The 26,655-nt window shown below is 49.1% G+C and overlaps 8 protein-coding genes across 8 annotated transcripts; 5 read left to right on the top strand and 3 right to left on the bottom strand.

Moving 5' to 3' along the window:
• Positions 1-101: 101 nt before the first annotated feature.
• med7 (mediator complex subunit MED7) lies at positions 102-946 on the top strand (the record flags this gene model as incomplete). Its single annotated transcript, XM_022527453.1, has 2 exons — positions 102-362; positions 422-946. 2 exons carry the CDS (start codon positions 102-104, stop codon positions 944-946), a joined length of 786 nt encoding a protein of 261 aa, XP_022395069.1.
• A 1,243-nt stretch (positions 947-2,189) lies between these two features.
• On the bottom strand, positions 2,190-4,441 carry ABOM_000322 (putative C6 transcription factor; the record flags this gene model as incomplete). The annotated part of the gene is made up of 5 exons (XM_022527452.1): positions 2,190-2,445; positions 2,534-3,303; positions 3,456-4,105; positions 4,163-4,242; positions 4,311-4,441. The coding sequence occupies 5 exons, from the start codon at positions 4,439-4,441 to the stop codon at positions 2,190-2,192; spliced, it is 1,887 nt and encodes a 628-aa protein (XP_022395068.1).
• A 1,290-nt stretch (positions 4,442-5,731) lies between these two features.
• ABOM_000321 (putative serine/threonine protein kinase ENV7) lies at positions 5,732-7,116 on the bottom strand (the record flags this gene model as incomplete). Its single annotated transcript, XM_022527451.1, has 3 exons — positions 5,732-6,273; positions 6,328-6,937; positions 6,997-7,116. The coding sequence occupies 3 exons, from the start codon at positions 7,114-7,116 to the stop codon at positions 5,732-5,734; spliced, it is 1,272 nt and encodes a 423-aa protein (XP_022395071.1).
• A 1,331-nt stretch (positions 7,117-8,447) lies between these two features.
• Positions 8,448-10,469, top strand: ABOM_000320 (CAP-Gly domain containing linker protein BIK1; the record flags this gene model as incomplete). The annotated part of the gene is made up of 1 exon (XM_022527450.1): positions 8,448-10,469. One exon carries the CDS (start codon positions 8,448-8,450, stop codon positions 10,467-10,469), a length of 2,022 nt encoding a protein of 673 aa, XP_022395070.1.
• Positions 10,470-12,069: 1,600 nt separating this feature from the next.
• On the bottom strand, positions 12,070-12,781 carry ABOM_000319 (3-hydroxyanthranilate 3,4-dioxygenase; the record flags this gene model as incomplete). Its single annotated transcript, XM_022527449.1, has 2 exons — positions 12,070-12,616; positions 12,750-12,781. The coding sequence occupies 2 exons, from the start codon at positions 12,779-12,781 to the stop codon at positions 12,070-12,072; spliced, it is 579 nt and encodes a 192-aa protein (XP_022394833.1).
• Positions 12,782-13,072: 291 nt separating this feature from the next.
• On the top strand, positions 13,073-14,281 carry ABOM_000318 (RNA 3'-terminal phosphate cyclase-like protein; the record flags this gene model as incomplete). Its single annotated transcript, XM_022527448.1, has 1 exon — positions 13,073-14,281. The coding sequence occupies one exon, from the start codon at positions 13,073-13,075 to the stop codon at positions 14,279-14,281; it is 1,209 nt and encodes a 402-aa protein (XP_022394834.1).
• Positions 14,282-19,623: 5,342 nt separating this feature from the next.
• On the top strand, positions 19,624-21,240 carry ABOM_000317 (uncharacterized protein; the record flags this gene model as incomplete). Its single annotated transcript, XM_022527447.1, has 1 exon — positions 19,624-21,240. One exon carries the CDS (start codon positions 19,624-19,626, stop codon positions 21,238-21,240), a length of 1,617 nt encoding a protein of 538 aa, XP_022394825.1.
• A 4,039-nt stretch (positions 21,241-25,279) lies between these two features.
• ABOM_000316 (tellurite-resistance/dicarboxylate transporter family protein) lies at positions 25,280-26,481 on the top strand (the record flags this gene model as incomplete). The annotated part of the gene is made up of 2 exons (XM_022527446.1): positions 25,280-26,273; positions 26,357-26,481. The coding sequence occupies 2 exons, from the start codon at positions 25,280-25,282 to the stop codon at positions 26,479-26,481; spliced, it is 1,119 nt and encodes a 372-aa protein (XP_022394826.1).
• Between the last annotated feature and the right edge of the window lie 174 nt (positions 26,482-26,655).

Raw genomic sequence — 26,655 nt, 5'->3', positions numbered from 1 at the left:
CAGCTAAACTACCTCGCCATAACCTGACCTTCCCCGTCGTCAAATCGTCTTATAGCGTATTTAAATATCATTCTGGGGTATCATTGCACAAAGCAAAAGTTATGGCCGACGCCGGACAACAACGACCTCTCACGGCTTTCGCTCCGCCGCCGCCTTTGTGGAAACACTTCACGCCGGATAACCTCAAAAAGCTAGACGAGATCAAGAAAAATGCATCGAAAAATGAGGATGGAAAACCACAGAAAAAGAAGTGGACGCCGGCTGAATTGCAGGCTTTAGACATACCACCAGAGCTTCGTTTTCTCATTCCACCAGAGATACCCAAATCAGGCCATTACAGTGTGTTTGGCGAGCTACAAAGCGTAAGCGCATTAACTGCTCCTTTCTCTTGCTGTGGATCGTAGCTTATACGCGATTGCAGCTCTCAACGGCTCTTCCCCCCCTCCAAGATCAAGGCATCACACAGCTTTATCCTTCTCCGCCAACAGGTGACGCCGACCGTGAACAAACCTCAGAACCTACCCAGCCCCTAAATCACGCGTATTACCTCCTCAAGATCAGCAAATCGTTGCTTCTAAACTTCCTGGAATTTGTGGGCATCCTTTCGGTAGCTCCTGAGCAGTTTGAATCCAAGGTGGAGGACTTGCGCAATTTGTTCATCAACGCGCATCATCTTCTCAACCTGTATCGACCTCACCAAGCGCGTGAATCGCTCATTCTGATGATGGAGGAACAGCTGAGCCGCACCAGAGAGGAGATTCAGCAAATGGACAAGTTAAAGGCGGAAATTACTGGGGCCCTCGACCAACTGAAGAAGGACGGCGTTGACGTGGATGCAGCACCCGTCGAAACTCCCGATAATGATACGAAGAAATCCAGTGTTTCAGAAGAAAAAGCGACTGGGGATGCGCAATTGGTCTGGGACCTCCTAGATGAGAAGAATTGAGGGCTGAAGTTTTGGCCAATATGAAGCACTTAGTTCCCAGCACTTCAGTCGCCCAATACCATGCTCTTCATGCATAGCAATTCTATTGTTATAGCACTAACTACATTGTCTACATTTGGACACCCAGACAAGCAACAGCAAGGGATGCATAACGTGAGCCATCAGTCCAATACGCCGTTTCTTTCGCACTAGTGATCAGCTCCTCGAGTGGGCAGCCCGTGGACTCAAATGGGACAGTTTGGGTTACAGTGCAACATACAGGTCCTTCACCTCGAGAAGGATCCAAGGTGAGATTTCGAGCATCTGTTTTCGGCGTGTTTGTTCGAGCTATCCACTTTACATAGCGGAGCATGATTGATCCGGGATGGTCACGTGTGGCGCTAATTACGCGCCTTTTAAAATCCCACCAAATTTTGCCGTGACGAACATTTTCATGTTTACCTCTCATCCATACTTCGACATGACCAAATTGGTTACTTGAAAGACACTCATTACGGTCTCTTCTGCTGGGCTTGATGATGCCTAAACGAATTGGACTGTTTTGAGTTTCCTACATCCAGCATTTTCGACACACTAATGCTCCTTCCAACTTGTCATGAGCTTGGTAAGTTTATACTTTTCTCTTTTTTTCCCCTACTATGATGATTGATGCCTATTATTCTTTGTTTCAACCCCATCTGAGAGCACAAAAGTGCTTTTTGATTACATCTGCGCATCTAATATCTGAGAATTCAAGCTTCAAAGCTTGATTTTGAAAACTTGTTCTGCAAAGCATTGTCAATCATGTGAGCCATTTGCTGACTAGTTTCAAATAGGATTTCCCAACGATCACATAGTCATTGATAGTCATGAATATACATTTTTCAGTTCACATTATATAATCTTTCTTTGCCTTTGTAGTCTAAGTCTTGTAAACCCTACCGTTGTAATCGTGGCATCCCACAACCTGAACTTGTGAGCAATCCACTCAGTCGAGCAATCCCGAGAAAACGATTGTGCCAAATCAGCAAAGCCACAACACAAACACACGGTACCGGCATTTTTCAACCCAACTACTAGTAGGTATATACGATCAGTCTCCGAAAAACAGGGAACTAAAAGGTAAAAGAACAGAATACCCCCTAAACCAAGACCTAACACCCATATATACCATGCATACCAACCATAACTTCAAATCCCATAGCCCCATATCCCAATCCGGTCCCTGAAAAATAGCCCTCGAACACCACAACACATGCCCATTCTAACGAGAACGCTCATTCCACGCCTTTTCAATAGCACAAGTAGCAAGTCTATACAACTCGGAGACGAAATCAGCCACGAGCTTGATATGCACGATCTCCGCGACGGCGAAGGGCTGTCGCGAGAACAACCGCTCCATCATACCCATTGCTATTCGAAGGAGGCGCACATCCTTTGTGGCCTGCGGGTCGGATGGATTCTGGAGAATGTTGCAGAAGATCGCGAGGAGGGCGGACATGGGGTAGAAGATTAGAGTCCTAGGTGGTGTTTTGTTAGCTTGGAACTGTGTGTGTGTGTGTGTGTGTGTGTGTGTGTGTGTGTGTAGGTAGATCGTGCGAGACTTACCAGAAAATGCCGTCGACGAGGACATGCTCCGCCGCTTCGATGTAGAGCAGGGTCGATCGACTGGCTTCGACGGAGAGCGCGAGACTGGAACTCACGCCGTCCATCATGCCGCCCTGGCCTTTGGCCCAGGATTTGCAGCGGCTGCTGGCCTGATGAATGATTGTCATGCAGAGGTGATAGTTTAGGCGTAGCATGACGGAATGCATGCTGACGTTTGGGTCGGGGGTTTCATGGGAGAAGGACAGGGTTGGTCGCCATTCGAGGGGGACGGACATTCGCCAGCGCTCTAGCTCGTCGTCGAGCTCGCGGATGTCTTTTAGAAGCTCCGCGTCGGTTTTCTTGAGGGCTTTGAATGAGTAGAGCGCGCTGTAGGCGCGAGACTTGATGATGCTCAGGCGGAGGTCGACAGGGAATAACGGATATCTTGTTATTTCGCTTGTTCGTAGGTCCTCCGTGCAAGTGTGTATCTGCATGTCTGCGTATAGCTGTTCCACATAGCCGGGTGGTAATGTTAGATCGCAGTTTTCGTCTGTGAACATCTGAGGTTGGCCAATCCGGATGCAGACATCTTTCTCGATGGTGAAGCAAAGCCAGAAGATAATTCTGAGTTGCCGTTGCACTCGAGAGCGATGGCCTCTGGCATTTTTTATTGGAGATTCGGCTTCGTCTGGATAGGAAGTATGAGCACCTAACATAAATAACATGCGTGCTGCAAGAGTGCCAAAGTAGTTTGCGGATTGCAGACTACCGGTGATTAGCTCGAACAAGGCCTAATTCGAAGACTCATATCAGTTGTCAAATTCATGTAGCAGGGAACCATAATGATCAGATATACGAGTGGTGGTGGAATGGTTCATTTGCCAACCCAAGTCGAAGCGACAAGGGGGGTAGGGAAAGTCGTCAATTTCATTTAAAATCTTACCAGTGATGTAATCGCCTGGACGCCATCCAGTGTTGGAGTCCCTTGCAGAATTTGGGGTACCAAAAGATGTGCTTTCATAAAGTATCTCTCACCGTCAACAGGTGGCGGTGTCGGTGTGTTCACATCATTACAAGGGTTCATGATAAGAGACGAGAATGCCAGAAAAGCAAAGATGCACGCTCTTAAACTTGACTCTGCGTAGCACGAATCGGGCTGGGGTTTCTGGTAGACAGCATCAATGGTCTCCTGGAAAAGTTCTTGGTCAACGATGGGAAATATGCTTTGCATAAGTGATACACGATATCTTTCGAGATGAAGCTCCAAGACCGTTCTATCTGGAAGATCAAATATAGCCCCCGTCTGCAGATCGTTGAACATTGCACGTGAATTCAATGCACGTTGTTTCTCCCAGGGAGGCCTCGTAGGACTTAGCTTGTCGACGTCGATTTTCTGCCCAGTTCGCGATTGAACCCATTCCTGGCCCTCGGGTAATAAGAATGGGATACCTGTAAGCTGGCTCACAACGCTCAACTCTCGTCCCGCAAAATGAAGCGGCACCGAAGACGGTAGGGACGATTGGCCGTGAGATGGCCCAGGCAACTTTATCCCAAACCCACTCGGTCCAGAGGAGCTAGGAGATACATTAGGCGCTAGAAGGGAAATGGTCAGTCCTACGACGTATGCAGCTGAAGATCAGGCAGACAAACTGGGCTCTCTGAACAGGCTATCTGTTAGGAGTTTCTCTATCCGGTCGATGCGCTCGGCCAGGCCGGTAGTTTTTTGTTGGCTGTCAGATTGGGTGGGAAGTTAGTGTCTTTGGGGAAATCATGAAGATTGGTTTTTCCTATGGCATACGTATTTGCATTTGTCTTATCTTTTCGTCTTTTATGGATGACTCGCTCAAATGTACATGGGATATTGTGGTGACTACACCAGTTACACTGTGGTACAGCTGCGTCGCACTTGATCTGTGCATGAATAAGCATTATGCCCACAGCCAGGGACACTGCAGTGATACCTTTCTTTTATAGCATGCGTCACAGGCTCTCGCAGTGCGCTTCCTGGGCTGCTGTCGGGTTTCATCCTCCGACCTCTCGGCGGATGTTGGAGATGGATACATCGATAGTCAGCCTCCACAGAGACTAGCGATAGTGTGAAGGGACTATGATCGATCAACTTCGTTAATTTGAGAGGCGGGACCACAACCGGGGGTGTGAAAAGCAAGTCCGACCGCCGCTGACTAAAGATAACAGAGACAAAAACTTCACTAAGGTAGTGTAAGCGGGTGTTGGGAGGGGGGGGGGGGGGTTCCTGAATGGCAGATCTTTTTGTTTTAAAGCATTTTCTATAGGGGATCGATCTATCATACATCGGGAATTTTTCTCTCCGTGGCCGAAACCCCGACAAGGCCCGAGAGTTGATGACAAGAGTCGAGACTAGATTTCATCAATTTCGAAACTGCAATGACGATCTTTCCGTGACTAAGCGGAGATAACCTAGATTTAGTTCACTAACTAACCAACTAATCCCCGTTGATCTGTTAATCAATCAATCAGAACGCCAGGTGATGGAACTAGTTACACGTCCCAAAAATCGGGAACGTTCACCTTAAACGCCACAAGAAGCTTACTATTGTCGACTAATCCGGAACGTCTATTTGCTGTCAGATGGTGTGTACTCCGTATCACAGAGCTGAGATTTTGTTAAGCTTAGATAACCTAGTTCTATTTATATAACCATATAATTATATAAAAGTAAGACAGGAGGCGTTCTAGCACGTTTTCCGTACTCCCCCGGTTGGGACCCCTACACAGGTTACTAAGCCACGAGCTTTAATTAATAACCAACGAGGTGTTAACCTTAGACAGGGGTGATCTAAAGCCTACAATGCTACTACTAGTACTAGTAGTAGGTAGGTAAACATTCAAACTACCAGCCCGGTATACATCACGAACAAACTCTGCTCTAGCGGAAATATAACGAATATAAACGTATCGTGCGGATATCTGCAAAAGGCCAGCCTGCAGCTTATGCGATTATGGTATCAAACGTTGAAATACAAAAACTATTCGGAAACATGTCCCCGTAAGGCCAGCCATAAACTTCGCGCGGGAGATCCGAGATTGGCGCGGAGTGAGATCGGACATTGTGTTCAAGATTTGCTCATACTGTACAGTCCGGTCGCTGACTACCAGACAACGCAACAGGCAATTTACATGAATCAAGCGTGATGCGTGGTGGGGATATGGTCGGTGTAATGACAACAGCAGCCTGCCTCAGCGGGAGCTGCCAGCAAGCTCGTCATCATCTGGCAAATCCTTGATGACATCTTTCAAGATTTGGATCAATTCATCAATGTCCGGTCGATCTGCCGGTTCAACCTGCAAACACTTCCGAACGACATCCTTGACAGGCGCACTGATCGTCGCGGTGGCGTCGTTCCGGGATTCCTCGCCAGCTTTGCCCTTGCCCTTGCTGGTACCCGGTTTCTCATCAGGGAATCGCCAGTCTCCACCCAGGACGCACATACTCAGGCTACCGCCGGTCTCCTCGCTACGTGCCTCAAAGGGGCTTTTGCCCACCAAGCAAGCGTAGAGAGTACACCCCAAAGACCAGATATCGACTTTGGTGTCAATTATGGAGCCGGTCTTCACATCGAAAAGTTCCGGTGCTCGATATGGCATCGTACTATGTTCCGCAGCAGTATCTTGGACTGCCAAAGCAAGTGAACGCGAAGTGATAGCAATGGGGCTGGGGGCGAGTGAACCAAGATCCATCAGCACGGGTGTTTGACCGTCATCATCAATCATGATGTTGCCTAGTATCGTTAGCTACGTGGCTGAGCCCGCGGGGTTGGTAATGGGAACTCTACCAGGTTTGATATCTCTATGTGCGTATGGGCGCAAACCTCCATCTTGAACGCCTTCCTGACTCCTTGTAACCTCGTCATCCATTAATGGTTCGTTCTCAGAATCTTCATCATCTGCCGCCTGGGTGGCTCGGCGCTTGGGCTTGCTCATGCGCATGGATGTATCTGCCTCTCCGCCTTCCCTTCTTACTGCCTTCGCCTTCCGAGTAGGGCCGGCACCGCTCTGGACACGATATTGATGCATGGCCCGGAGCGCAGTGGCGACACCCAGCATCAGTACCATTAATCGCTTCTCCGGAAATCGAGCATGGTTCACTAGATTGGCATTGATAGCATCCTGTAGATTCCCTCGTTGATAGTAAGGCAGGAGGATATAAACAGTCTTGGACCCGGCTTCTCCTCCATCGGAGCGGAACTTCGAGCCTGACTCGGTGGACACGGAGTGATCAATCGAATGAATGATATTGGATTGTGATGTAAACAGATTGTAGGCCTCCACTTCTTTCAATGCTTGAGAGACGGACTCCTGACCAAAGGGACATCGGATCTTTTTCAGCGCAAACAGCTCCGACGTTGCTTTGTCTTGAACTAGGTACACGTAGGAGAAACCACCCTAGCATTAAGTCAGTAAAAGCCCAATGGGCTAAGACTCGTTTGATCCTTATATCTTACCTCGCCCAGGAGACGGAGCATTTTAAAGCTACGATTGTTGATCTTAAGCTGCGGCGTGCTGGGGAAGCAGCACATGCAATCGGTAAAGTTATATAGGAGGTCGAAGAAATATTGCGCCATTTTCGGTTGATCACAATCGTAATATCCAACTAGACAGCCGAATCAATGCGCACTCAATGGTTTGATCTGTTTGTCGTAGTGATAAATCTGTTCTACCGCAAGGCCAGCCGACCGTTTGAATGCGAACGGATCCGGGGAAATGAGGAGAGAACAGGTGCGGCAAGGGAGGGAAGGCCTGTATGCAGTCGAACGGCAAGGAAGGAAAGATCGGGAGATTGTATGTTTTGAAATGAAACATAAAATGAGAAAATTACCACTAATGGAGTGGTGAATCTTGTTTGGTAGTCCCACTGCTATGGTTGAGAGTAAGCCAGAGATAGTTGATGATGAGGTGGAAGATATGATGAATAATAAGGTCGGGGCGGTTGTCGTACGTAGCCCGTGCAACCAGTACACCTGGTCACGAACAGTCTACCAATTATACTCCGTACATCGACTGGAAAATCAACACTCCCCCTTTTCTTTTTTTAAAAATAAGGCTGTGATGCTACGTATATCAAATACTGTATTTGTGCTGATGTTAGTTATATCAAGATGATAATGTCATTGAACACGTTACTCGGGGGAAATATTGAGACTTATTGATAGATTACAACAAAGCCAGTCCTGAACAGTCCAGCAAGCAGGTTTGACCAGGGCACTAGTAAATAGTATTAGGAGATCTAATGCCCTTTCCATGTTGACGCAGTACAGTCCAACTAGTACTAGTAGTGAATGTTATGTATGTACGGAGTACATAGTAGTTACTTGTGCATCAACTGAACACAGTAGGCGGTCTGAGCCAAGGTTCCTGAGGCTTGCACACCTGTTGCCCGAGCAGGTGGTTTGTTGTATGTATTGTACAGTAACTGGCGGTATGGCCACTCAACACTCATGCATGGGTGGAGCACAAACCATGGTTCGTTCGTGTGGTTGTTTATGTTTGCTACGGTTATCATTGGAACTAACCCCTGAGATGTATAATGACAATTCTGGGGATGAGTTGAAACAATTTGTTTATACATTGACTCGAGAGAAACTGTGTGGCGATCGACTCAATTCTTTCTCCTTCGGTGGTCCCCTCGCTGCCCGATCAGAACAAGAAGAAACCAGCGCAGAAAATCCTCCGATCCTCCTAAGTACTAGTTTGCTCAGACTATCAACACTATGACTGCCGGTCTATGATCAGTCACGCAGTTACCTCCGTCTTCGCAACTTATCCCTTCCTTCGATATCGGACTTGTTTTCTACGCTGAGTCCCTTGCTCAGACTTCGAATGATTAAATATCCCGGTTGACATCCCCCCCCTCCTCGTCCCCTCGGTCAAGGCCAATCATTTTCTCGACACCCTGATGGCGCCCCTCGACGACATCCAGGTCGGTGACCTGGTAAACGTTCCCGGGGGTATGTATGGTACAATAAAGTATCTAGGAACTGTGGCTGGCAAACCAGGGAAATTTGCTGGCATTGAACTGGCAGCTGAGCATGCCAGACGAGGGAAGAACAGCGGTGATGTGGACGGGAAGAAATACTTCACAACCTCCACCCCCGGCTCGGGCATCTTCGTCCCCATGAACAACAATAAGTACGTCACGAAACGGTTGTCCGCTCCTAGTATTCCTAGTGTAAACCCTCCGACTCCCTCCCGACCCGTCAACTTCAGCAAATCCGTCGGTCCGGGCCTGAGCCCCGCGGTTCGAACTCCCCGTCCTGTGAGGCGGCCTTCACTTCCTCGAGCCGAATCCCCACGTGGCCCGCCACCCTCAAAACTGAGTCTCACTGGATTGCGCACTCCGTCCGGGGTGTCGAGAGCCCCGAGTTCGAATGGCCGTCCACGGAGTCCAGTCAAAGCGCCGTCCCGCACTTCGACCAGCCGACCGCCCTCTCGCCTGAGTGTAGATGATGACATTCAATCTACGAGGTCCTCGGATATTCAGCGGAAGGCGATGGCTGCGGAGGTGCAGGAGCTGACAGACCAAGTTAGGGGTCTGGAGAAACAGCTCCTGGACCGTGACAAGCAGTTGGATGAGCAGGCAACCACGTTATCCGAATTCCAGAGAATGCTAGAGGAGCTTGAGGGGTCAGATGCCATTTCCATTCGCGCTCAGTTGCGTGATAAAAATGAGAGGATTGCCCAGCTGACGACAGAGTTTGACCTCCATCGGGCCGATTTCAGGAGCACTCTGGATACCTTGGAAATAGCTGCAGCCGAGACTGAGCGGGTTTATGAACAGCGCCTAGATGAACTCATGCAGCAAAACAAAGAATTGCAGGATCGAGGAGAAGATGTCGAAGCCGTTGCAAGGCAACTGAAGCAGCTCGAAGAGTTGGTCTCGGAATTGGAGGAGGGCCTGGAAGACGCACGCCGTGGCGAAGCCGAGGCGCGAGCAGAAGTCGAATTCTTAAGGGGTGAGGTCGAACGAACGAAGCTCGAGTTGAAGAAGGAGCGTGAAAGCTCTTCTCATGCGGTGGGGGATGGGCAACAGCATTCAAGGGAGCTTGATCAGAAGGATGACGAGATCCGCGGCCTGAAAGCTATCATCCATTCCTTAAGTCGGGGCGACCCCGATTTGCATGCACTTGAGCAGAATGAACTCGGAGGCTCTCAGCCGGAGTATGATTCGGAGCATGTAGCCCACTTGGAACGGCGGGTCGAGGAATTCGAACGTATGACGGAACGGAAGACTTTCCGTATTGAAGAACTTGAGCATGAGCTTCAGCAGTTACAGCTCAATGGCGACAATCGCCATCGCAACCCCACCACCAATGGTTTGCACGCCTACCACAAATCTTCAAGCTCCCTCGGAAAGATCAGCGGCGAGCATACCGTCAACCATGCCCATCGGTTATCTGACCGCACTGTGGTCCCAGGCGACTGGCATGATCAACCACAGCATGATGACCAATATCAGGCTTACCCTGGGCGACTCCGTAGCGCTTCGGAGTCTTCTCATCAGCGACTGGAGACCATGCACGAATCTGATGCCCGGTCTGATGACGGGGCTTCCTTGTGGTGCGAGATTTGTGAAACCGGTGGTCACGATATCCTGAGTTGCACGAATATGTTTGGCGCCGAGCAAAAGAACAAGAGCAACACCGATACGAAGGAGCCTTCTCAAGAGGACTCAGCTGATGAAAAGTTCACACCAGAGACATCACCAGCTCCTGAGTCTACGCAGTCTAGTCATGAGGATAGCACCACCCCTCAGAAAACCGGCCGAGATGTCGTCTTAGAAGGGCTGAAAGGAGTTGCGACAACATCTTCCATGGCTCCTGTAGCAGGCAAAGCGAGCGGAGCAGTTGATGAGTCGAAGTGGTGTGCACTCTGTGAAAGGGATGGTCATGAAAGCATCGACTGTCCATTTGATGATTAATGGGGTTAGGTGGTTGGAATGCTGGTGTACGAGGTATATGATCCAGGGATCAGTTCTTTCTGTGGCTTGAAACGTTTCTCGCAACTGTGATGTGAGATGACATTCTGATCGGTTAGCGAGTCCGTTCCTGATTTATTTTTAATAATGGGTTGGGCACATTTTCTTCTCTTGGATATGCTATACACTGTACTATTCCGGGTCTTTTGTTTTCTCCCCCCTTTCAGTTGCTATCCTGACTCTTTTATCATATACCAACTTAGTTTGTGTGAACCTTACAGAGTACCCTGATCAGATCTGTTCAACTGCATGTTCTCTTTCTATTGTCTATTGATTTTTACCCCCGCAGGTGTCACTCGTTCTGGTATTTTTTATAATTGTGTACCTTTGTGTCTCAAGTCCCTTAGAGCTGGCCACTCTTACTTCTATTCATTGTTCACATTCTGTTTCCTGGCATTCCTTTTACACTGTCGTGGTCAGTCTCAACCTAATCTAAACAAATACATCTTCATCCGACTTTCTAGGCAGGCCGATACCCTCACATAGTCTAAGAAACGAGTTTTGCCTAGCTACTAGTAAACTAGGCATACGTCCAATTACCCTCCTAAATGAGATAGTGTCACTTGATACTTTACACTCTATAAACTAAAGCCAAGTATCAAGGAATTGAAAATAAGCTTCCTGAAATTCTTCCACGGTATATACTATAACAGATATATTATTGTCAAGGAATGAAGAACTTGGATTCAATACTCTTTTAACGGTAATTATGAGTCACTCATATCCGATTAAATCAGGCGAGGTAGATCACAGGAACCCTTAATTGATTTACAATCAACATATACCCTTATATAATAACCAACCCCGTTTCACTTATACACTTCTGAAGGGACCCGCGATTACTAACGAAAAGCGATATTGACAATGCAGATACGAAGGGCAGGAGGGCTCTCAGTGTATTCCATAGTAGTATATCACAGCAATGTCCACCTAAGCTACCACCCATGCGTTCCAGCATAGGATGGCGAAGCAGAATCGGGTTTCAGGACTCGAAGACATGCAGCTTTCTCCGTTTCTATGGCTGCACCCCAGAGCTGTTGTCGCCTACGGATATTTCCTTGATTTCTATGTTGCGTTTGCTGTGGTAGCTGGTTCTACGCGCTGCGCACAGAATGTCGTCTCCGACTCGTCCGTGAATGTGTGTGGTTTCGATGCCACTATGGATGACGGTCTGGCCTATCAATTAGCTCCGGAAGATCTCTTCTGAGTATTATCAGTTCTGACCTCGCGAATACCTGTAGATATATTCTAATTTAAGGTAGTTTATGTTCTGCGGTACTTTACGCTTTAGTGGTAGAACTTGCTCCAATCGTAAATAACGAATAAAGATATAGTTGTTCCAGAAAACCTGTTCCTATAGGTACATAAATAATCATTCAGCTCTTCGGTGCCCTTTATAATTTTCTTTTAGTTCACTATCAACATTCAACTACCATTTTATAGCCAATCATCATCGTAATCATCATCATCATCACATACACCCTGTAAACTCCACATTTTACATCAATTAACACGTTTCTCTGGGAATCATTCCAAACATCAACTACTCAAGGAACCTGGGCGGCTGTACCAGTTCCCCCTCTTGATATCTTGTTTCAGCAACAGTACTGCAAGCCTTGCACGTTCGCTTTTCCTGATCCGCGCCGAATTCTTCCACAACTTCTTTCACCTGCGTTCCCAGGTCCGTACAGACAAAACGCTTCTCCCATACAATCTCTCCACAGTTCTTACAGTACCACCGCAGAATATCAACTGCACCTTCAGCTCTGGGCTGCTCCATCACAACACCCACGGTATCCTTGAACCGCACCGGACAGTGAGGCGTATTGGCGGGTAGCAGGAACAGCGAACCCTCGTGGATGGGAATGTCTTGGAACGTCGGGGGCGAAGAGGATGTATCAACAGTTCGGAGAAGCATTGAGCCTCGATACTGGTAGAAGAACTCTGGGGTTGTATTAATGTGGTAATCCGTGCGGGCGTTAGGACCGCCCACAATCATCACTGTGTAGCCGGCTGTTGCCGGGGAAGAGGGATGGTAGACACAGTAGTTGTTCACTGGTGGTTGTAAAAGGTGAGAATTGGCTTCAAGCCTATAGATGCATGGTCAGTTCAGTCATGGCATAGTTATGTAGCTTCTAATAGGTCTTGTCGCATGTTGTGACGCATTGCGGGGGAGGGGTAATCATGACAATATATACGACAGAGCATGGATTGAGAAAGTACCATTTGGGAATGTTCAAAGCCGGGGGAAGCATTTTGAGCAATTATTGTATTAGCACTATACACCCTTCTCAGTCTGAAAGACCGTCTCGGAAAATTTCAGAGTTGAAGAGATCGGCGGAGGGGTGAAGGCGCATACCATGCGACGACATTGATAATCAGGCTCGGAGATAATCGTTTTTCTTAAGCCCGGACATCACCGCGGAACATCATTACCCCGACAGATTTTCTCCATCCGCTTTTTTTTGTCGGTTCAAATGCATACTTTTGATTGCGACATTGCTGGCCCACGACGGAGATACAGTGAGTCTCCAATCAAAAAAATCATGGCAACTTCACAACCCCCTCTCCGCTTTACCGGCCATAAGAACTTTGTGTATCGTTTGGTTTTTGCAACCTTGACTGGCCGTACGGTGCATATCTCTCAGATCCGCCCTTCATCTCCTACCAACCCTGGTCTTACTCCGCATGAAATTTCCTTTCTTCGTCTCCTAGAGGCTGTCACCAATGGTTCCCAACTTGAAATTTCTTATACAGGAACAATTGTGGTTTACAAACCTGGTCTTATTACTGGAAGCAGTGCAGGAGCAGGCAGTGGTGGTGTGATCAAACATGAGCTCCCAGCAGGTTGTAATCGTGGTGTGAGCTACTACCTTTTGCCTCTTTGCCTTTTGGCCCCGTTCTCCAAGGCTCCTATAAAGGTGCTCTTTACCGGCCCTGGTGTGATCACGTCATCTACGCCAACCGGTGATATGTCCGTGGACAGCGTGCGAACCGCGATCTTGCCGCTCTACAATCAATTCGGTATATTCAATAACATCGAACTTCGCATCCTACGAAGATCTAACCCTGGACATAACGGCCGAGGAGGTGGTGGAGAAGTTCAGCTGGTCTTCGGCCACCAAGTGCGTCTCCCGAAAACTCTTCATATGATGAACCCAGGTAAAATAAAGAAGATTCGCGGTGTAGCCTATGCCGTCGGTGTCTCAGCTTCCAACAACGCAAGAATGATCACAACCGCTCGTGGTGTTCTCAACCCACTTGTACCGGATACTTACGTTTTCTCTGATGTGTCTTCCGCCCCGCTGGTTCCTGCCCCAGACAAGAGCAATCCTTCGGCTAAGAAGAAGATCGGTCTTGGATTCGGTTTGTCGCTTGTTGCGGAGTCCTCAACTGGTTGCCTCTTTTCCGCGGATGTGGCATCCCCGCCTTCAGGTGGCCAGGCTCCCGAGGATATTGGAAAGCAGTGCGCTTATCAGCTGCTTGAAACTATCTCGAAAGGCGGTTGTGTTGCCCCCGCTGCAGCAGCGACCATGCTGGGTCTTATGACAATGGGTTCAGAGGATGTTGGCCGGCTTCAACTTGGCCGTGATGTGATTGCCGACGAAGGTGTAATCCAGCTGGCAAGAGACTTAGCAAAATTTGGCGCACCTGGTTGGGGTCTTAGAGAGGCTGCCGGAGAAAATGAGCGTGGTGACGTCGTTGTCAGTGTGGTTGGACGGGGCATTGGAAATGTTGGACGGAAGGTTGCTTGATTGCGCGCTCACGGTGCCAACCTCGCTTTTATTCGTGCAGCCATTCTGGTCAGCTGCCGCAAGTTTACATTTATCGATAATTGGAGGTTCAATAGCCAGGTAACAGCCTTGTTTCAGAATCCGACCATTTGACAGCCGATCGACATGAAACCCGACCTTGGTACCCGAACAGCGTGGATCCTCGACGGCGTTTCATAATTCGCGATCGCAGGGAGGCCGATTACACGTCACTTCTAATCTCTACAAGTGCCTGACCTCGGTGGGATTTGAAATACCATGCGCTTCTTTTCACCGCTACCTTAGACCTCCGCCACGTGTCTAGGGTCACGCCAAGACAACAACTGTTTTCCACACCGCAGCCGGCGTTCTGACATTTTCGCTTCACATTCCAAAGAGATGTCGCCCCTTTGATGGGCCCTTGCAGTTTCATGAAACGCTTAGTTGTTGTATTTCAAATGATACCCACTGTTTTTCTGGTGCTTGGAATGGCCACCTCACCGCTGGGTGTCTACCCCATAGTGGGCATAGATCTCGCAGTTTAGGGCTAGGAGTATGTTGGGCTTTGATTCTGGTGATCATGAGTCACACCTCGTGGAGAGACTGTTCCTGAATCCCCTGTATATAAGCGGCATCAATGGAGATCTTATATTTTTAACTTACCCCTGTTGTATCGTCTTTCACATGACTCTAATTCTATATATTTCATTATGTTTCCTTTTCTTCTTTTCCTGATGTCGGCGCAATCGCCTCGAGTTAACCAACTCAAAAAGCAGCTCAGCAACGAACCGGAGATTTCTTCTCACCGATTACGGCGCAAGCCCGGCTGTCCATCTGCCTGACCACGACAAGAGAGCGATGCCCATGGAAGTCTCATTCTTGGCCACTTCATGATTCTTGCACAGTCGGATTGAAGAAGGTTATAAACCACTCAAGACCTCATTTGATATAATCGGGACGCTTTCAACGCCCTCTACCAAGAGTTAGCCGCCCTCTTTCCATCGGATCTCTGGCCCTCCACTGTGAATCTCTCGAAATTCGAAGATATAACCGATGTATGATCCGCGAAGACTGTGGAATCCTCGGCCACGTCTGTTGCGTTTGACCTTCGACACCCATCTGGAAGTCGCGAGCTCAACACTCCCTGAGTCGCTCCTTCCATATTAGGAAGAGCGATGTCACTGAGGAACGCACCACCACCACCACCAGTCCACTTCCGAGGTCTTTATCGTCGTCATTCAGCCATAATCTTCGTCTGTTCACCACGCCACCCCCTTGCTTCCCTCTTCCCCTCTCCCCTCGCCCCCTCGTTCCAACAACTGCTACTCTTCCACCCTTTGGCTTCCTTCACACACCTGGCTCTAACATGGAGAATCATTAGGGAACAGTGTTTGTAAGTCCTCTTCGAGGTATCTGTCAACATGTTCCTTTACTACTGATGAGGCAGGCCGACCGAATTAAACTCATGTTCCAAGTTAGCTCACCGTCGTGGAGGTTTCGAGTTTCACCAAGCTGGCCTGCTGGTAAGTCTCATGGAGATGAGCGCCATTGCTGACGACGCCCTCTTCGGCTTATAGGCGACTGTTTGCTTGCTTGGAACTGGATGGGACTCGGTCGTTTTATCTGCTCGACATTCATCTTGACTCGCCGATCACTCACCAGCCGAGATCTGAGCTGCCTCACCTCTCCCTGAGCATTATGCCTGGCACCGTGGGCAGGCCCAGTAAGTGACAGAGCTTGTATGCATGCCTTTCCTCAATATTACATCTTTTGATACTGACCACTGTGGTAGGCTGGCTAAAAAAACTTCGCCCGCACCGCAGGCCAGCTCCCCACGGGGACATGCTCTTGTTCGTACACACCTCCCTTACTGCATGGCACGTTTCTAACCAGGTAGCTAGGGGACAAACGCCAAATCAGCTTCATGCTCATATGCGTCTTTCTACGACTGACTCCTGCCTCCTTCACCCTCCACTTGCCTTGCACCGCGGGTAAGCCCAGTAAGTGACAGAGCTTGTATGCATACCTTCCATCAATGCACCATTCTTTGATGCTGACGGCTTTTGTAGGCTGGCTAAAAAAAACCGCCCGCTCGCCGGCATGATCTCGCCATTACGGGAGGCAGTGAGCAGGCAGACGCGACTACATCCTGATCCGACTTCACGACATTGAGCCATGACACGCCTTCGGTCACCAGAGAACAGTCCCTCCCACTAGCTGCACCGTGGCAGGCCCAGTAAGTGACAGAGCTTGTAAGTGTGACCTACGTCTAGTACTGGGCTCCTCTACTAACTGGGCTCTCCAGGCTGGCTAAAAAAAATACCCGTCACACCGCAGTGAAGAGAATCCCATTGGCAGAAAATGTAAGTTTGGCCTTCTTGCAAGCCAACTGCGTGTCTTACCAGTGACTCAGGACTGTCATCACTAAGACACCGTCTTGCACTGATGGCCTTCTCAACCAGTCCCACCACAACGCCCTGTGCGTCCATCAACTCTTAAGGCCGGTCACACCACCTCTGAACGAACCAACCAAGGTGGCCGGAGATAGGAGTTGGATGATCTGGCGGGGGGATGTTGACATATTCCTGTCTTGAGACTTTTGTAATTAGTCCTCTGGTTATACCTTTTATGTTGTCGCTCTCTTGTTATTCCAGTCCTGACCAAGGTTTTTACCCATAAAATGGGAAGTTTCCCTTGGCCTAGCGGGTACAACCGCAACCTGAATGGGGGGACTGGCTGTGATGTCAATCAAGGTCATTCAAAATGACGAACTATCATGTTGTAAGGGTGTAGATGATGGCTGTACTCGTAAGCACGTTGTGAATGGCGACAACAGGTTTCATATTTAGAGCTGATACACTAAGAGTCTATAGCCATGAAGCCGGGGGAGCAACATTTTTGTATATAATCAGATGACATGGAGTTTGCATTCTCTTGTCGATACTTGCTTACCTATTGATGACTGTCGTCTAAGCTGACTTCGTCGATTACCGGCACACTGGTTGACGCCCTCCTCTTCCTTTTTCTCTCTCGCCCGAAAGCCATGCCCTACCAGTATTTCCGAGCGAAAATGGTCATTGACAATATCGGTGAAGCTCGCCAAAAAGTCCATTCCCAGCCACCCAGAGCTTTAACAACGGCGAGTCTACCCACAACCGCGTATTGCCCACACTTTTGTCTTCAAATAGCTTCGTGGCAGTCGCCGCGTCACGTAAGCTATCCGATGATTACTCCACCAGCATCTCCGCAGAGAAGTCTCTATAAATAGTCGACGCGGATCAATTTAACCCTAGCACAGACGCCGCGTTTAAGACGGCGGATTCAATTATCAATTTACATCACCAATATTTGGCTCCTGGTTTGTTCCTTGGTGACTTCATTGGTGCCGTGAGTGGGTTTGAGGTTGGGATGAGATGGCTGGGGCGTGGATCCCGACAGGGAATCAAGCTTGGCTTGGTGGGTTCTGTATTAGGAATGTGAGGCTGTTAGTGGTTTTTCTCGTTTTCTGATTTGGGCTTTGGGGTTTAAGTGTGTGGTTTAAGTGTACTCGATTGAGCGGTATAGTTATTTTGAGAGTTTGAGGGATGGTGTGAGTGCTAGTTTATTTGGGATAGGGAGATATGGGTGTGTAGTCCTCCGTAATTTGGTCTGAAATTACAGCCGTAGTTACACTTTCATGGAATCATGCAATTATTAAAGGGGATATAATAACTGGGAACGTATGGGGGTTCAAACGCTTCCAAACGTACGGCATGAAGGGCTTCATCTATGATGTCTGAAGCACGTCCCAAAGGAGGAAATAAGGGTATCCACCAACGGGAGTTTTCTTGAGACGTTGGAATAGCTTATGCTTAATAGCACGGAGCAATATGTTTAGATAATAGAATTTCTTGTTAGGATGGCAATGAACAGGGAGGCGTTCACCGCATAGTTATATACTGCGCGCATACATGAATCGCAGGACGAAAACACCTGCAGCGGAGATTAATCGATGTGTCATATGGCTTTCCCCTCGCTCAACCGTTCTACCATCTACCAATATCTAGCTATTCACCTGAGAAGAATCTGAGCAAAAACGTCCTATTATGCAAATTTAGTAGCAATAATATTCCTTAGAATGACCTCGCAATTCGCCCACGATGAATCATTCAACTGCCAGCTCACTGGTTTATGTTAGTTTCTCCGTAGAGGAATGCTAGTAAATTATGAATAGCATCAACTAAATTAAGTCCCAATCCAGGTACAGCACCTGACAAACGAAAAAAAAGAAGAAAAAAAAAAAAGAAAAAAAGTAGTCTTCAGTTGGGTCCTGAGGAGGCTGGCAAATGAATGATGCATCGGGCAACAACCTAACGGCAGACTAAAATCCTTAGTGTGTCCGCGTCCACCATTCGCCTTCTTCCGACCCTCCGGACGAGCAAGCTGTCTGGTCCCCGCAGTGCTCGCGTGAGGCTTTCGTCGCATCTTGAACAAAACGAGATGAGCTGTCCAACTGGATCATGGACGATGGGGAAATTGGCCATGAATACAGAGTATTGGTGAGAGCAATGGAACCGAGTCCACAACGCTCGGGAACTATTCGAGTAGGGGACCCTCGATGCCACGATGCGGTCCCCTCTCTCTGTGCCCACTTTCCGCCATGCATCGCATATTTTTTTCTAACAAATGAGAGACACCGAAGGGCTGACTCACTTGCAGATGAGGAAATCCAGTGGCTGGTTTACGGTCTGCTTTGCGATAAGAGGGGAATAATCGCTGGCAATCGCGACAATGTTGGCGGTCAATCCACCCTCCAAAACCCCCTCATGGATGCACACGTAGCAGACTATCCTTGACCCAGTTGGGGCCGGTGTCTAAATTTTTTTTCCGTGACTCTTTTGCGCCTAGGGTTATATTGCGATGGAGGGATAAGAAGGCGCATTGCTAAGTGTAAGTGGAACGGTCAGGGTGCGCAGGGCAGTTTGGTATATATAGACTATATCATTAGTGAACGCTCTTGGATTTTGAACATCAACAACCGTGTGGGAGTCTTACGCTCTCCTTCTTTTCTTCTACCTCCTGGATTCTCCTCCTCTCCGTCTGGTTTCGTTGTATATTCCGTTTTCTTTTCTTTTCTTTTGTTCTTTTTTATCTTCTTCGCGTATAGAAAAGTTATAGCAAGCGTCCATGGATAACTATCGGGATTACAGCAGGTGAGTTGACTTTTGGACATCATCAGCCGAACAATTGTCTTACTTTGGTTGCGTCCTTTCTTCTTTTCTTCCGTTCCCTGTATCATAACCAAGAGTGCAAATTTTCTTTATACCAACCATGACAGTATTGACACTGACCCTCCGAGTTTCTCAATGGGATACAGTATCGTTCATTCACCGCCATTCACTTTCCTGGTCGGCGCCAACCACACCAAGTTAACCGTTCAATCGGGACTCGCCCGTCATGTCTCCCAGCCGTTGGACCATTTGATGAACAGCGGGGAAACCCGCGAATCAAAACATCATATCGCCGTCTTGGAGGAGGAAGATGTTGAGACCTTTGTCGCCTTCTGCGAGTATGCCTATACCGGTGACTACAGCGTCCCAGGTCCGGATAATCGCGAGGAGTACCAAGAACAGGTCGTGAACAACCCATTCAAGGGTGTGTTCTCCGGAGAGCCTGTCCTGGCGCAGCCTGACCCCAAACCCAGCGACGAGGCCGACAAGGGGCAGAGCAGGCCGAGTGAGGAAGTCCAGCCACAACCGGAGGAACAGGCGCCGCCGACTCCAGAGCCAGAAAATCCTCTGGAGGATAACAAAGCACCAGAGGAGTCTTTAACAGCTCCAGTTGAGACACCACAGGAACCTGAGCCTGTCCCCGAGCCTGCCCCTGAGCCTGCCCCTGAGGGGCCCGCTGAGCAGCCTCCTGCGACTCCCGCCGTCGAAGAAGGTGAGCTTGCAGACGCCAATGAAGGTGCGGGCTCCGGCAAAGGCAAGAAGGGAAAGAAAAACAAGAAGGACAAGAAGAAGAAGGGCGCTGCGGCTGCGGAAGAGCCCACGACCAACCTGACTCCTCCCTCTACGCCTCCGCCTCAGAAACCGGAGCAGGTTGAGAATCCTCCTGTGGATGAAACACCTACCCCAGCTGAGGAATGGAACCAGGTTCAGGAGTATATGGATACTCCGGCTGATGCAGAGGCCGCCCAACCGGCTGAGCCTGTTCAGACAGAGGTTGACACCTGGGAGCAATCTGATCCCACGCCACAGGAACCTGAATCGGTCGAGCCTGAAAAGACGGACATGAAGGCCGAGACTAAAGAGGAAGAGAAAGTTACAGAGGAGCCGAAACCATCCCACTTCCGGACCAACTCCTTCATCGACATGTCTTTCGCCCGGCAGCGCTTCAACTTTCAGCATGAGTCGGGCACCAACCTGTGGGATGAATTTGCGGCCATGGACTATCACGACCCCCGACAGACCCACGGAAACAGGCCGCCAAGCTCACTGTCGTACTCGGGGTCGACCAAGGGTGACCTTCCGTATCTTGTTTTCCATGCCAAGCTGTATGTCTTCGCCACACGCTTCTTGATCCCTGCCCTTGCCCAATTATGTCTCCGGAAGCTCCATACAGATCTCCTGAACCTAGGATTCCCCGAGCATCCAATGGACTCTCAGGATGAGGAATCATTCGCTTTAGCGACCACCAAAGCTAGAATGATCCTCGACCTCCTCGACTATACTTACAACAAGACCACCCGTCTCGAGCCAATCTCCGCTATCTCAGCCACTCAGCTTCGTGACAACGAGCTTCGGAGATTGGTTGTACACTATGCAGCCTGCAAGATACGGGACCTCGCGGAGTTCTGTCCTCCCGAGGAAAATACAGCAGGCATGCCCTACCCACATAAGCGTTCGGCCAAGGGGTTGCGTCCCCTCCTCGATACCACCACCGAGCTCGCCTCGGATCTGGTGTACCGCATGATGTGGTGAAATGATTGATATGATATGACTTATGCTTCTTTTCTGTCCATTGGCTATTGAACTTTCTTTCCGTTAGCTATTTCTTTTGTTTTTTTTTTCTCGTTTTCTCATCCGACATGTATATCAAAGAGCGCACACGCACAGACCCAGATCAAAAACACAGACACGACCTTTACGTATATGCATGACTTGGAGTATGAATAATGACAGATGTGGATTGTCCCGGAACAAATGGGTCGCTAGGCCTCCTGAACCTTATGTTATGTTTACTCATCCTTCCGCCTGTGACGAATTTCTTTGCGTGATCCAACATTGAATGATAATTTGTTGCAAGCCTTCCGTTCTGGACGATCATAGATAATTCCTACGTGACTGTTACATTGGGTCCCCACCTTGCCAAGGGAGCATCGCCCTTTCTTCATTGTCTTATTGATCAGATCTAACACCGTCTGAAGGTTGCTTCCGTTTCACAAGAAAGACGGGAAGGTTTAGACTATCGGTGTCCGTTGTGGATGCATCGGTTCCGTTTCGTTCTACCTCCCCCATTGGGTAGGTGCGCCTTCATTCAGTCCTTCCGCTTACTGATCCGAAAGCATGTGGATTGGGTGTCCTTGGCCAGATGAATCTGCAGCGGGATCGGTGGTGATCACATTCACTGGCTGGTTTCCCATCGACTATCCCTGTCGATATCTTCATGGCTGATCGTGTCTCAGGGATAAACCGGCGAAATATCAGGGACGGGTGGTTCCGGAATTAGCGCACGACGACCTCGAACCAAAGACCGATGGCTGCATGACGAGGTCCTCCAGGGATCCCTTTCGAGTATCTGCAGCCACGCCAGACCGGATACAAAGCGGACCCCTCCCTGCTGCAGGTTATATTAAAACGGGCGCATTTGCAGGAAGTCGGACCCATCAAACAAACGAGGACCCGTGTATTTAGCCGCGATAAGAGAAGAGCAAAAAGCTGGCCGAATATATCGCAGCGGAGGAAGGAAGCGCCGTTTCCTGAGAATTGATACAGAGTGCATTGAGCCCAAGAGGTTTGGGTCTAGCTGTGCATACCGAGGTTCATGCGGGCATGAGCCACTCCATAGCTGGGTATAGCGGGCCGATGAAGTGAACCACGTCTCTCTCGCAACGCCAAGAATAGTCGGATTTTGAGTGTAGAGGTTGGCTGGGCCTTGTTGTTGTTGTTTTTTTTATTTATTGTTTTTTTTTTTTCTTTTTTACGATTGCCGAAAAATCCGTCAAATGCTCTCGTCCTTAGGCGGAAGGACTGGCGAGGGGGTTGGTGGAGACGATGATCTCCCTGTGCTCTTCTTGGAAGTTGTTGCTTGGTCTTGGCGGGAGCATGTCTGTGCCACCGCAGTTCTCGGCAAGAGTCAATCGACTCGATATAGAAGATAGATCAGAGATAGAAAGGTAAGACGATCACACTGGGCCATCCGGGAGGGGGAAGGGTTCTTCGGTTTGAGGGGGTTCAACGTCCGGCAGAGCTCTACTCCGCAAGCGAACGGGGAGGAGAGTGGGATTCCAAATGAACTATTGTATAGCGGTTGATCACTTTTCCTGGCGTCTTTCTTTGTATTGGGCCTCCTGATCGACTCAGGGTTTAGAAAGGGGAGCTCGGTAATTGCTGACGAATCAGTCTATCCTCACTGCCTTTCTTGGCTGTCAGGATAGTCGTTACTAGTCGTACTATTTTTACATGGATGTCAAGTGCAGATCATGGAAAGGCAGCAACAATTCTCTCCAGACGAGCAAGAATGTGGAAAAACATGGAAAGTGCCGGGCAAGACATCGATCGTTCATAATTTCAAATGCTGAAACACAATTGGGTTATGCTGTCGGATAGTCGCATTATTGAGGTCAAGTTACGTCCGTTGCCCAATAGTCAGATATCTTTGCCAAGAACCTCCTGCCAAGGCTCGAGACTCTTTCCATTCCTCATTGCGTCTGACTCTTCCACTGATGGTTCTGTTCGTCTCTGTCATCCTGCATTCTTGTACAACACGGGTTTTTGCCCCTCCATGGCTGGTCGTTGGACGATCCGTGTCATTCGTGTATCATCTTCTATAGAGAGGCAGGAAAGCGGTTCGTCATTCCTCCTATCCAGAATCCAGACTCCAGGCTCCGGAGAGGGGAGAGCGCAAGTGGAATTGCTCAATTAAATGAATAGATCACATTTGCCCAACGTGTCTGTTATCTCTATGAATGATTAATTATCTTTTTAGACATTATCTAACACTCTTAAACTTTAACTCTAAAATGCGCTCCCCTTTTTTCGCGATGATAATTTTAGTGTCGAGCCCTTATCTTTCGCCCTTTCCTTCCCACAAATTTCGTCAACCACAGCCACCATGAGCTTGGCAGCGGACCTCCCGTCGGTGATGTGCTGTCGATCTTGGTCTTGGCCCTCTCAGTCCTTGGGCGAGAACGCTGTTCGATGATGCCTACCGCCGCGCACGTTGAGAATCTTCTTCTTCCCAGACGTTCCGTGACATTAAAGGTACCTGATTCGGTGATCGAAAGGTCCAATGGCCATGATGGGATCCACTTACTCTGCAGGGATTGTGGCAGTCGTCTTACACAGTCTCGCCACACATCTTTTTTTTTTTTTTTTGTTTTTCGCGCGGTTTAGCAAAGGTCCCTGTCATTCGGGCCGAAAAACACGGACTTCGGCCTGTCTGGGAGGAAACGTACGAGAAGCCGACGGGGTCAGACAAGCCGTTAAAGTCGTGTTTCGGCTGAGCATCAAAGGATAGTAGATCTTATTTTCTCAACCAAAATAGGAAATTGATATCATAAACGGTTCACTAGATAGAGAACTGTATGGAGTATTAATTATGGGAAACAAAAAAACGTCTGCCTTATGGATAGCAGCACAGAGTATAGGAGAGATGTGACACTCGCTAAACCATGGCACTGACACAGCCGACAAGCGTACGGAGTGGATCGGAGAATGTTTTACAATCGGTCTTTTTCTTTTTTTTTTTCGCCTTAGGTGGATAAAAATGATTTAATGCCTGGTGATATCAAATCAACTGGGCCGTGCATGCATTGCATAGTCGTTGACGTTGTTGGAACTGGTTTCTACGCAGACGACCCACCGGAACTATATCCTCTCGTAGCCTTGGCGGATCAACCTGAAGACGCTATCCACCGAAGATCATGAACCATTCTGGACCTTCTCTTTGCTTCCCCTGGTCATCGCTGACCTGAGTCCAATGCCGAGCCCTTGCGCCATGGTCCCTCTGCCCCTTTGCAATAATGCGATGGGCCCCTGATATGCGCCAAACCTGAACTCTTCCTATTCCTTCCGGCCCGCGGTGGGCTCTGTATCCCTTTTCTGGGACGACAAGAGTTTAGGAAAGCGGGTTTCGTCGTCTCTAAGCCAACCATGTTGATATGTATCTGGTTTCTGTTTCTTGGCCCTGCATTCCTTAGCATCGACTATAGGCGACGAGGAACATCAGCCTGAAGTTAATGATGCCCTATCATCTGCGACATGTGTAGACGATGCCAACACGGTTCTTATATCTAGACCGTCCCACAGCTGTAGCGTCTGGTTCGATGTATCTTTGTTCTAGCCCATTGACTGCTTTCCACGCTTTTTCAAGCGTTGTCCCGTTTCTTAATCTATTCGCTTTCTGTTTTGGTCCAGCTGCATTGCATTGCATTGCATACCTTCATACTTTCATTGATCTTGGTTTAGCCTGAAGCGTCTGATCAGTTACGTGATTATACCTGCAGTAGTTCTTTGGTCGTTCTTTTGGTTCCTTGCACTCAGTTGCCTATCATACATCAAGATATAAGTGCGTGAGATTTCCACATCAGGCACAATTGGAAGATCACTGCCACACAGCCTGTCATATACAATACTATCTCTCTTTCACCCTTTTCTCTTATCTTCTCTTGCCTTCCTCAGTGTCACACCACTCTGCCTCTTCCTAGGGTCGTGCCACTGTTGCTTATCTCGTTCTTTATCGTACCACTCCACCATAGTCTCTTCCTTTGTCTTATAAGCTTCGCGCGCCAAGAGCACCATGTTCAACAACAACGACGCACACCGCATACCACCGGGTTCATCCCATTCAGATATTGAAATGCTAGCACCCCAGAAGCTCGAGGATGAGAAGCAGCTCGGTCCGGTGGGTATCCGGGAGAGACTTCGTCATTTCACTTGGGCCTGGTACACCTTAACGATGAGTGGAGGAGGGCTGGCCGTCCTTATCATCAACCAGCCCTTTGGCTTCCGCGGATTGAGGGAGATCGGCATCGCGGTCTACATCCTCAATCTGATCTTCTTCGCCCTTGTCTGCTCTACCATGGCTACAAGGTTCATCATGCACGGCAACCTTCTTGAGTCCCTCCGTCATGATCGCGAGGGTCTCTTCTTCCCGACCTTCTGGCTCTCCGTTGCAACCATCATCTGCGGCCTGTCTCGCTACTTCGGTGAAGAATCCAGTGAATCCTTCCAACTAGCCCTCGAGGCGCTCTTCTGGATCTACTGTGTCTGCACCTTGCTCGTCGCCATCATACAATACTCATTTGTCTTCTCATCCCACAAGTACGGCCTTCAAACCATGATGCCTTCATGGATCCTCCCAGCCTTCCCCATCATGCTCAGCGGCACTATCGCCTCCGTCATCGCTGAACAACAGCCCGCTCGTGCTGCCCTCCCCATCATCGGCGCCGGCGTCACCTTCCAGGGCCTCGGCTTCTCCATCAGCTTCATGATGTACGCCCACTACATCGGCCGACTGATGGAGTCCGGCCTGCCCCACAGCGACCACCGACCAGGCATGTTCATCTGTGTTGGACCACCCGCTTTCACAGCCCTAGCCCTCGTCGGCATGACCAAAGGCCTCCCCGAAGACTTCAAGCTGCTACACGATGCCCACGCCCTGGAAGACGGACGCATTATCGAGCTGCTGGCCATCTCGACTGGCGTCTTCCTCTGGGCCCTGAGCCTCTGGTTCTTCTGCATCGCCATCGTCGCCGTCATCCGGTCGCCCCCGAAGGCCTTCCATCTCATTGGTGGGCCATGGTCTTCCCAAACACTGGTTTCACCCTGGCCACCATCACCCTGGGCAAGGCGCTCAACAGTGACGGCGTGAAAGGCGTCGGAGCCGCCATGTCCATCTGCATCGTGTGCATGTACATCTTCGTCCTCATCAACAACGTCCGCGCCGTCATCCGGAAGGACATCATGTACCCAGGCAAAGATGAGGATGTGTCTGACTAGAGCCAACCACCATCACTACTACCACCACCCCCCTTATTCCCATACAGCCATATCTACATGTCCCATCCATTTCACACACACATTTCCGCAGTTCCTCCATACTGCCTTCACCCCTCCCCCATCTCTCCAGTTTAGACGTTACTTCCTTCCATTCATCAGCCCCCCCTTTTCATA

The sequence above is a fragment of the Aspergillus bombycis genome (assembly GCF_001792695.1).
Source record: "Aspergillus bombycis strain NRRL26010 chromosome Unknown contig00001, whole genome shotgun sequence".
Lineage (NCBI taxonomy): Eukaryota > Fungi > Ascomycota > Eurotiomycetes > Eurotiales > Aspergillaceae > Aspergillus > Aspergillus bombycis.
Note: the sequence above shows the minus strand (reverse complement) of the source record. Positions and strands in the feature narration are given on the sequence as shown.